Source organism: Cyphomyrmex costatus, unplaced genomic scaffold, assembly GCF_001594065.2.
Source record: "Cyphomyrmex costatus isolate MS0001 unplaced genomic scaffold, Ccosl1.0 scaffold449, whole genome shotgun sequence".
Classification (NCBI taxonomy): domain Eukaryota; kingdom Metazoa; phylum Arthropoda; class Insecta; order Hymenoptera; family Formicidae; genus Cyphomyrmex; species Cyphomyrmex costatus.
Genome location: NW_017278737.1, coordinates 652720 through 664693, shown reverse-complemented (window position 1 = coordinate 664693; position 11974 = coordinate 652720). Strand labels below are relative to the sequence as shown.

The window sequence follows — 11974 nt, the reverse complement described above, 5'->3', positions numbered from 1 at the left end:
CTTAAAATGCTTTTTTATTATTCATTTCATTTTTTCTGTCATATATAATTTATAATAAATACTATTAATTTAATTACAATAATTTTTAACGTACGTACGTTATAATTGTTTTACATTGATATAAATAGAATTGCATGATTTTGTTTTGTACATTGAGAGAAAATATTCTAAATTGTAATAAAAATTTATTTGAATAATGCCAATTGAATTTTTTAAATGTAAATATATATTTATATTTGGTACGAAGTATTAATTTGATTTAATTATTACTATTTTTTATTTAGCAAATTTTTTGTAAGTAAATGTTATATTAGTATTGTTCAAACAATTATTTATTAAAATTTTTAGTACATTTTTCTCTCAGTGTATAATATCCATATATGATGTGTCGTCTTACTAATTATTTAGTAATAATTACCAGAATTAAAAATAGATAAGCAATCTTATCCTCTTATGAATCTGTTTCAACTTTATCAAATATTTATTTGGCAAAATTACTGATCATATATATTTTACAACTTGTGTGCTAATTTTAACTGAAGATCCTCTTCTTTTCATTTGCTTTTTCTTATTTATTATTTTTTTATTACATAATTTATAATGTAATTTGTTTACAATTTATAATGTACATTATAAATTATATTGATGTAAAAAGAAATAAAAGCTATATTTCATAAGTTAAAGAATTTGATTAAATCGAGAGAGATAGAAAGAATTATAATGCAATTATTTTATTGTATTACCTTGTCTTAATTATTAAAGTCTAGAAATATTTTACTCTGTTCGAAAAAAATAAATTTCTAAAAATATATTTTATTGATAGTTGTACAATAAAATAAAAAATAATGACGCGCTTTTTTTACGTTTCTTATAGATCTTATCTCTTGATTTTAGATATGCATTTACGCGCATAATGTTGAACATTTAAACAAAATATGTTAAAAAAAAAATTTGTAGATTTTAAGAATAGCTTTATATAGAATTTTCTTACCTTTAGCTGGCAATGTCTATTTCTCAAACTTGTATAGATATTACAAATATGAAATAAATATTGCAGTTAGATTTATAGATTTCTTTTTCATACTATTTTCATTGTAAATTAAGCATTAACAATGCAAATTAATAGACATAACGTCAAAATTACGAATTATAGGAAATGTTTTTATCGGTCCTAATTTATATTCTAACTTATCGACTTGAAATGTCACAGTCAGATAGTAAAACAGTTCTAACCTTCTCACTTTTGTAAACGTCAATCAGTGTTTATTTTTGCGGATATCATTGTTTATCAGGTATCTATTTTTGCTTTGTACTATTTTACAAATAAACATCGTTATAATAATATAATTTAGTAAATTATCACATAAAATATAGCTCATAATACGCGAAACAATTAGGTATTTTATCAATATATAGTTGTGTTTTATAGGTTATAATTTACAATTAAGAAGAAAAGAAATTAGAGAATACAGCATAAACATTGTTAATATAAGAAATGAGCATAGCATATAATAAACACAGAAGTATAAAATAATCTTTATTCTTATATACTTATTTTTATTTTGTAGCTAATGTTATATACACAAAAAGAATATATTCATACTAGGTATATGATAGCTTTTGCCAATTGTTTAATCTATTTACTCACAAACGATCTAAAACAACTAAATTACTGCATTAATTACAAGAATAAGTTAAAAAGTTAAACAAGATAAAATCTTTTTTTACTTTTTAACTAACTTATTCTCATAGAATGGAACATGGAAAACATTTTACATATTGACTACATATTCTAGTTAACTTTTATGATATTTATATATTTGTTTTTTTTAATATAATTTACAAAGTACATTTTTATAATTTACAATTGAAAGTCATTCTCTCCATACACCTTTTGTATATATCGAATTTATTGATGCTTACACATATATTGATGCTTATAATAAATAAGTTACCAAATTTAAATACAATAAGTTATATAAGTATGGATTTAATTGCTATTTACATAGAAAAAAGATATTGCATTAATAACATTAATTAACAGTAACCTAATTGTTGAAAATAATCTTGTTAATTTAGTACTAATATTAATCTCTTGTTTACTCTTGTTTTTATATTATCTCAGATTGTGTGTCAGAAGCAAGAAGACACACTATAAAAATTTTTATAAATTATAGATCTATTCTTTAATAATAAATTTACTGAATTGGTGCCCCTAATTCAATAAATTCAGAGTTTTTTGTGATAAAGAATATAGGTTGTATATTTGAATAGAAATTTCAGTAAAATAACATTTGCAAACGCACGATAGAATAGTTTTATAAAATGTACTGAAAATTATTTACTTATATTTATTTCTACATTATTAAAATGACAGTTTATTATAGATGTGAACATAGTTTATTTTATTTTTAATTATACCGAATTTATCCAAGAATATTATTAATATATTTCCAAGTACCTATATGGTTATTTATTAATTAACAAAATAAATGGAGAACTTTCGGTACATTTTACAAGTTTGTTCTAGCAATTGTAAGTATTGTTTTATTGAAACATATTTCTATAATAATATATTTTGTAAACATTTTATTGTGTATTTTCTTGCTTCTGACCTCATAATCTGAGACAGTAATGGCGATTGAATGAACTTTAATAAAACAAATATGTAATGTTTTTATTTTAATAAATGTTGTTTTAATACTGTTATTGAAATATTTTTAATTATATTGTTGTCAGCTAATACTGTTAAATAACATTATTTTTTATCACATACATATGTAGATTTTTCTGAAAGTTTTTGTAAAATTTTGTAAAATGAAAGTTCCTGCAAGTTTTATTACTATATAATCGATTTTTTAAAGTAATTTTTAAATAACATTATTTTTGTTTCTAGATATATTTTACAATAAGCATGCTTTAATATGCTAATTGAGAAAGAATGATTGTTATATTTTCGTCACAATCAAAAGCAAGTCAAACCTCAAATCAATCGAATAAATTAAGCAGATATTCCCAACTTCTTGCTTTTCTGGAGCATATTGGAGCGCTGGCAATTATATCTTGATGAATAAAGCTAATAGTTATATTTTGCCGAACGTTTTTTATGGCTTATTGCCTCGTATCTGTCTCGAATAAGACGTTCTTCTGATTTTTGAGCATTCGTTTTCCTCTGGCCACATAATAAGGATCGTATGTTGTTAAGATTTCATCGAGCGTACTGCGTCGTCGGTCTCTCGGTGACAATCGCTGGTTTGACAATTTGTTCACGTTAATGTTGGAGTTATCGTTGTTACATCTAGACATGTCCATCAATAGCGTTCTTAGACTCTCCGCAATCGGGAAAGTAATCATTTTAGCATGATTCTCGTCGTTCATATTTCGTGGATTCGACATGGAGAAGAGATTCTCCATTCCAAAATCCTGTGTCATTTTTTTACCTCGGGAAATAATATAAGGCTCGCTTAGGCTTAGGCGTTCTAAGATATCACTGTGCTTGTCTCTTCGCTCTAAAGACAGCTGAATTTTCTTCTCAATTTCCTTCAACCATTCGTTTTCTTTGAACTCCGATTTAATCTGACAGTCTTTGCAAATATTACGCTTTTCTCGATCATTTGGAATCTTTGTTTTGAAATTTTTCGAATTGTACTCGTTTATTAATTGTGAATCTGTTACTTCAATATTATTATTAATTTCAGATTTGTCTTCCTTGTTCTTTGCTTCTCTTTCGCTTTGTTCTAATTTCTTACGATGCGCATAATAAAGTTTCCATGTGTTTTTTATGAATTTATTACGATCTGTATTTATTTTATTCAAGCTTTCTATTCCGTTGTCAATCAAATCTTTATGATATAAAATGAAATTATTATCAGGTGTATTTAAATCATCCAACCTTTTAATATAATCTTTATTCTTTATTTGCTTATATATTTCGGTTTCATTCTTTTCGACATCTTCTTTAGAATTCATATCATAGATTTCTCTCTTTTTACGAGTTTTGAGAAGTTCTTGATTTTTCAGTAACACAGACTTTTTATTTATATTATTAATAACAAAATAACTTTTCTTATTCAATTTTTTTACTTGATCGATTTTCATAATTTCGCTGTTGTCACTTTCAGTATCATTGAGACTTTCTTCGCGCTGTATCTTCTCTTTTTGTTTAATAAGTTCTATGATTTTATCGAGATTATTTCTGGAAATTTGATTTTGCTTCGTAAAATCACGCGACAATGTTTTCACTAAATTTTTTAAATTAGCATTTTCATCTTTTTTATTAAAGATGTAATTTATATCTTCCGTCTTTTCATTTTCTGATGATTTATCGATTTTCAAAGGTTTCTCGAATCTATTTTCTATTTCAATGATTGCAGTATTATTTGCATCCCTGTCCATATCTTGAAAAGAATCATAGTGATTTCTTTCTTTTATCCGATTATTCTTTTCATCGTCTGTTTTATCCTGAGATTCTTCGTTCGTCTCGGCAAATCTTCTCACTCGATTTTTTATCAATAGTTTTTTATTTTTATTTGGATAATCGAGAGTCGCTTCTATGGTTTTCCTCGTTTCTTCCGGATTGCTAATTCTATAAATTTTCTTTCCTCGTGTCAATATGTAAGGATCACTATTTTCTATATTCGAGTCCATATAATCAACATCGATATCAATCCATCTTGGTTCCTCCACGTAGAATGGTTGTTGAACCTGCCAATTCTGCTTACAATAATTTTTTCTTGTCGAGCAATTTTCTTGTAAATCGTAATCGACGTTTTTTTCTTTTTGTATGCCGATGGAGATTAAAATTCTTGGTTTGGTGTCAAGTTTTAATTTATCGGAAGGTAAATTAAATTGCGCCAAATCATGTTGTCTGTAAAGCAATAATATATTCTTTTTTTTTATTTTAATATTTTATTGTGCATACTGTCTTCTAATTAGAAATGGAACAATTTTATAAATTAATTTTGTGAATCGATAATCTTTTATTGAAAATTTTACTATATTCTATTTTTAATACTACATTGATAAGAAATTTAAAAAATTACAAATTTGTTGTATTAATTAACAAATAACAAAAAAATAAATAAATAAGATTATATTATTTTTCTACGTTTATTAAATAATGATATAAAAACATCTTTTATTTTTACATCGATATATGCTGTGCAATTCTCTGGATATTTCGTTATTGTGATAATACATGAATGATATCTTAAGAATTTAGACATGTGTATTAAGTAGAATATCTAAATTTTTAATGCAAATTTTTAGTGCAGAGACAACTAATCACTATAAATTTTATTTGTTTTATTACCTGATCATTGCCATTGGAGGCAGATTTCTTGATTCGCTAATAAATCGTGTGTCCGAAATTCGAGGAAACTGTCTGTCATCATTATAATTTAAGGATTCTTCTCTTTCGGAAGGAATATCCACCTGTGATATTCGCTTTATTTTTTTATTCCATAGCTTGTCACAAAGCCATGTCGTCTTTAAAAGATAACATGGGCGGTTTTCCATCTTAAAACACAAAATCAATTTCTTACATACATTATTACTAAATTCTAATCAATCATAACAAATGATAAACAATTCTTCATTTTGGAAGTTTTGTTCTTTATTTTATTGAAGTCTATACGCAGCATTTCAGAGTACGACGTTTCTATCTATTTTTCAAAAAACAATTGTCATATATTGTTTTAAAATAGTTACAAACAATGTTATACTTACCAGAATATTTTCACATACTGTTATCAATAGCAAAGTTATGGCCAGAAATATTTTGTTCATTGCTGAAAGATAAAAGATTTATGTGTATATTACATTTCACTCAATATTATATGATTTAGTACAATGTGTGTTAAAAAGCTTGATAATTTTATTATAGCAGTTTTACTATTTTCATCAGAATTTCCATATTATAAGAGAACATTATAAAATAATCATTATAAGAAAATATTTAACAGTTAATATATCTAATTAATCTATGTAATAAGATTATATAAATATCGATATCAATCATACAGACATCTAATTTTTTTATCTTATTGAATTAATTAATGTTTAGAAGAGTAGTATACAAAGTATTTTATTACAATTAGTTAATGACGAATTTTGTAGAAAATTTTAATATAGCAATTTTGAGATAAACAATTTTTTAAAAAATTGAAAAAATGATTGATGGTGTTGATTTTATTTATGTGTATTAATTAACATAATTAAACGTCTTACTTGTTTCGCAGATGCGGAAAATATGTTGAGATGCGATCAATATATATAGTACATATATTAATGCTTTTGAGGCTTTCACGGGTTTTATGAAGGATTTTATCTTCAAAGATACCAGAGGCTTTGCAGGTTATCGTGTTCTTATCCATTATTAACGTCGATGTTACGTGAATCTTTACTTCATCAGGGCGAAGAGCGCATTGATATTGTGTGTATCAGTAGTGCACTCCTCGCCCTGATGAAGTGAACGGTAAGGTTCACAAAACGTTGGCATTAGTAATGGAAAAGAACACGGTGATAACCCGCAAACACTCTCTGGTATCTTTAAATATATATTAAAATTTTTATTTTAAATAATAAATATACATGTAATATACATGTATTGCGTTAATAATATTCTACTTTCATTGTACAACATGTTTTTGTAATATATTTTATTTGTTGTTATATTTGTATTAATTATAAACTAAAATTTAAAAAACAACAAAAATGTAAATATTTTTGTATAAATATTAGTATTTAAAATAATTATGTAAAATTTCATTTCGATTCACCGATTAGATACAAAGATTTTAAACAAATTAATATTTTGTTTATTTACATGACAATTTCTGCATCCGCAATGGAACTTTACATGAATCATCTTGAATACTTAACGTACTTATATAAAAAATTAAAGTAGGGCTTAAATAAAATAAAGTGTATTATCTATCTCACATTCAATCACCACGATTGATCAATTTCTTGTGACTTGATATTTAAACTTAGGTAATGGCTTGTTATAGAAAACTATCAAAAATCATTTGTAATGTATGTATATAATGTGATTTTGTATAAAATCGCGGTTTGGTAAAGACTGCAAGATCGCAAAAGAACTCGTTGTTTCCTAAGCTAATTATCAGCACTCCTTACTTGTTGCGGTGTTCACCTGTTGAGAAGTTTCTCCGACGTTTGCGAGTTCTTCAACTACAATGGCAATGGGTCGACTCTTGTCCGGATATTTATGTCCACTAGTCGAAACTCCCATGGGCCATCCCGTTGTGGTCGAAGGATTAGGCGGATTGCATGGGGAATTCGTTCACCTGGCGCGGATACCCACGTCAATCTACTTCGCTAGCTAGTGCAAACATCCTGACGTCCATGTCTGCTCGCTATCGTAACGTTATGATACTTATTGTTAGAAAAATTATTGGTGCGAGAAGAGGTATCGTAGAAGCAGTGCGGCAGAAAAAATGTCACTCTGTTTTCCGCCCTGAGGCCCGTAGTAAACGTAGGTATCGCCATAGTTGCACGAGGATTGAATGCCAAGTTGCGACGGTGAATTCCAAGTTGATTAAACGTTTTGTCGAACTGCATAGAATAAATTGCCACATGAGGATTTCATAATTTGATAAATAATTATATTACAAATGTATATAGGAGAAATGATTGTGATTTTTTCATAGATTGTGTTTTAAAATTTATTTTAGCTACAATATTCTGTTGTTATTTGTATAAAATTGTAGGACTTTTGCTATGTATAATTTCATTGTATTTTTTTTAAAACTTGTGCGTGATTTTTAGGTGAAAAGAACGAAGTTAGAGTGAGAGAAGACATAGAGAGAGAGCACAAACTAAAAAATTATCAAAAAATGGTAAGAGAAAGAACGTTATGACATGAGAATTATTTTTTTTCCTTTTATGATTTTAAATAAATGAAATATTGTAAAAAATAAAATTTTTTAAAGTATACATATATATTACTTAATCTTGACATATTCAAACCTATCTATACTAGCGATTTAGATTTCTCGGCGATGGTGACTGTCCAGATTGGTTACTGGCGGAAATCAACACACTTTCGCGAATGGTATGGCGTATTGTTTAATTTTTTTTCCTCTTTCTTTTTTTAGAAAGGGGTATATTTCTATACGATACTTATTATCGTAATTGTGTTATATTAAAATTTACAATACAATGAAAAGAAAGAAAAGTTGTATATAATGAGCTAAAAATTTTATATAGTTGGAGAAATAAAATTAATATATTAAAATATAAAATTTGTGACGGGAAGTTTTGACTGAACTTATTAGTTTTTATCAGCTGCACAAGTAGCTAAAATGATATAATAAATTATTACATACACATACGAAATTTACGTTAGATGCATGAAAAATTTGTAACTATAAAAAATAAAGATGAACTATTGTCAGACGCATAAGAACACGGATAATTGTTTTGTGTGATTATTGTGTTTACAATAAAATTTAGTTAGAATTAATTAATTTGATATTAAATTTATTAGTTTATGAGATAAAAAGGTATGGCTTATATACGGAAATCCTGTTTATCAAGACAAAATACTAACAAAAAGGCATAATGGTTTATTTTTTTAGTGTTGTATTATTATTCTTGGCATACGTTGATTTTTGCACTACATTTTCACTTAATTTCATCCAAATCGATTATCCCACCGCAACGTCGTGCTCTCCCTTCCTTCATAAGAGACGCTTTTTGAAAAAATACATTCAAAATATATTTTATTTCTAGACTTCAATTAAAATGAAAATGCTAGGTCAAGCAGTGGCTAAATATTTGACCGAAGGAGAACTTGATGTAAGTAATAATATATCACAATTTATTGTTAAAAGTTTTTGATTTAAAATTATTTTTATTGCCAATGTTAATATAAAAACCAACAAATAGAAATTATTTTAAATAAAGTTGATTATTTTGCTAAAACTTGTGACAATATGCCGATACTTTCTTTCCAAAATTATGTACCGAATATCCTTTAATTTGGATATTTATATTAATATAAAATAAACGATTAAAGTATTTAAATTATATGCTACACATTTTTTTATTTTAAATATAAGAAAATTATCCTTAATTGCGTTATATTAAATTTTTTAGGAAGAAAAAGTTAAAAAAATTACACAAGACGCTAAACTTGGTGCGTGTAACTTTGTATATTATTATAATCACTAAATAAAATGATGCGATAAATAATTGATAAAAGAAAAGAAAGTGCTGACATTTATTTTATTTAGATGTAAGTGATGCGAAGGCAATGGTAGCCGCCCTCGAATTGATATTCACATCTTCCGCCCGATATGGCGTTTCCGCTGCTGATTTGAGCAGCGAACTGCAACAATTGGGACTTCCGCGAGAACACAGTACAGCTGTAGCAAGGCTTCACACAGATCATTGTCCTCAGATCACGGCTGTTCTTTCATCTCAGTCTTTGAGAGGTGCAAACTCTGTTTTTATAGGATAGAATTGAAAACTAAGTTAAAATATAAATATCACAAATTTAACTTGTGAAAAATCTTTGAAAATCTTAGCTCGTCAAAGTATAAAAATTATAGGTTTATATATTATTTATATCTGATAATGTTTCTCATTTGCGATTTAAATCTTTTAGTTTATGCAAAAATTTACTTCTAACTTTTACATTCGTAGTTAGTCGTTTGTCCTCCATCGAAGTATTACCTTGCGATAGCTCGTCGCCTGTTTCTGCTGTGACATTGAAATTGAAAAAAATAGATGGAAAAGAGGAAGACTCCACTATAAATATCTCCAAAGATGATGTGCAAGTTTTATTGAAAGGTAACAGTTTAATTCTAAAAATTGATAGAAGTGATTATTAGAACTTTTATCGAGATTACTTTGTTACAAGAAATTTATTATACTACGATTTTTCAACTTTATACTAAACATTCACACGCATACACAGATGTATACATTTTATAAAAAATATTCATGTTTTTATTTTTCAGAATTGAAAAGAGCACGGGCGCTAATGGAAAATTTGTGAATATTAAATAATAAATAAAATAATAATAAAGATAATAATAATGAATAAAATATATAATAATAAAGATAATAATTACAACATTTTATAATATAATTATTGTGATTTATGGATAAAAGTATTTGCTATTTATCAATAAACATCATACAGAAAATAAAATTAATTTTTTTTACATCTTTTTAATTCCTGTTTTTGAGGTTTTGATCGGAAGAAATGAGGATAATCGAACATACTAAGCTGTTCGTCGAATAAGTTACTTTTATTCTCTTAGTAAATGAATATACAAAGTTTACATTTAGTTTATTGGTTTATACGATGCATTGAATAATATTGATACGTTGTGACGATAATAATGTCGCTGTTAATAATCGCGCGTGTCATTCTTGCCTCTGCCTTTGCTGCGTTCATACATATTCGAGCACGATGTGTTGTTAGGACGTATCATTAATTACTAAAGTGTCGGAATTAAAGCGTGCACAAGGAATAACAAATTCGTTCGAAATGTGTCGCATGTATCCATGTATCGTCTTTCAGCCTTCGTTCTTTTATTTTCAAATCTGAGTAACGATTGTGTAATTTTTTCTCTAAGACGGAAATAAGAAAAATAAAAATTTGTATCATCGAAGGTAATGGAAAAATTTTTCATTTTTCATATTTCCGCCCTAGGAAAAAAGTTACATGATTGCTACTCTGCTCTGTCGAGGTCACATTCAAAGATACACGCGCAACTGAACGACATAGTGATATAAAGCGAAAATTTTGCTGGGAGACAAGAATGTTCTCCAAAATTTTAGGCCAGCATAGCTTCTTCGGGAGTTGGAAAAAATTACGCGAAGAGTCGAACTCTCGCTTTGGAGCAGGGAAACAAATTGTAACAATGGAAAGGCAATCCCTTTCGATTGTAATCAACGAGACACCGTTGAGTATCGATATATCAATACTTTGACGGAAAAACGAAGTTCATCGGGGAATACCTATGGCATCGTGCTCCGTGAATATTTCCTTTTTCAGGGCGCGCGCAAAGCGGTAGCGTTTAATCATTATAAATTCGAATAAATACCAAGGCTAATCTAATCAGTCTTTATACAATTATTCGTACACATTCGCTGTATATGTGTCTGTCTCGCTCGCACTCTCGATACACGCATTCACACACTCGCACTCTCGCGGTTCTCTTCACTCAACGCAACTCTTCATTATTTACAAATGTTTCGAAGGAGCCGTTGATATAATGACACTTCGATTAAGCGCTCTCTCGCGGTTATACATACACGTTCCTGGGACGCGACTCTTTGGAGGGCTCTGACCGGCTCTTTCTTCAATGCTCTTGCTGAGGTGGAACCAAGGATTTCGCGCGATCAATGATTAAATAATAAGAAAAAAAAAGGATTTCGATCAGCCAATCTCTCTTTCGGCCCTTGATGTCATTACTTCGTTACCTTAATCCCTTGCAGATGACAAATGTTACATGAAATATATTAATTTATGTCTTCTTCAAATTACTTATTCTGATTTTTCCTAGAATAAATAAAAAAAATCGAAGCATCAGTCAAATATAAGATGAGAACAACAGAAGCATAAACAAAGCTTCTGTTACTTTCTTCTTACATTCAACTTATGCTCTGATTTTTATTTTCACAAAAATTATTTGATTTTGAGTACGCGTTTTATTTTCTCTCTTAAATAAATGGAAATCCTATAGACATAGAAGAGAGAGTATCATACCATGTCTATAGGAAATTCAAATAAAAAAAGATGAGAAAACATCACACAATTAAAAATTTAAATGTATCTTTTACTTATGAGGATGAGTATATAATAGATGAAGATAAGAATACATTTACTGTTAATTAATTTAGAAATTTATACAATATCGTCGTAATTGGTATCTGTCTTGCTAAGAGGATAAGGTATAAGCGATTTAGGGCTGTGTGTGATATGGCAATATATAGA

The 11974-nt window shown here is 27.6% G+C and overlaps 1 protein-coding gene across 2 annotated transcripts; it reads left to right on the top strand.

Moving 5' to 3' along the window:
• The first annotated feature begins 1220 nt into the window (after positions 1–1220).
• LOC108777606 (COMM domain-containing protein 4) lies at positions 1221–10055 on the top strand. 2 transcript variants are annotated; one of them, XM_018544536.1, is made up of 8 exons: positions 1221–1292; positions 7789–7859; positions 8003–8074; positions 8755–8820; positions 9121–9160; positions 9258–9458; positions 9670–9816; positions 9987–10055. In XM_018544536.1, the coding sequence occupies exons 2-8, from the start codon at positions 7857–7859 to the stop codon at positions 10022–10024; spliced, it is 567 nt and encodes a 188-aa protein (XP_018400038.1). In that variant the 5' UTR covers positions 1221–1292; positions 7789–7856; the 3' UTR covers positions 10025–10055. The 2 variants fall into 2 exon arrangements, with proteins under 2 accessions (XP_018400038.1, XP_018400039.1); XM_018544537.1 differs by lacking the exon at positions 1221–1292 and having other exon boundaries at positions 7785–7859.
• Positions 10056–11974: the final 1919 nt, after the last annotated feature.

Bases quoted from the DNA above. Each gene is read 5' to 3' on its own strand.
- LOC108777606 (XM_018544536.1), top strand. The intron at 8,821-9,120 runs GTAAGTAATAAT...TAAATTTTTTAG, and splicing joins TGACCGAAGGAGAACTTGAT to GAAGAAAAAGTTAAAAAAAT. The intron at 9,459-9,669 runs GTGCAAACTCTG...TTACATTCGTAG, and splicing joins TTCATCTCAGTCTTTGAGAG to TTAGTCGTTTGTCCTCCATC.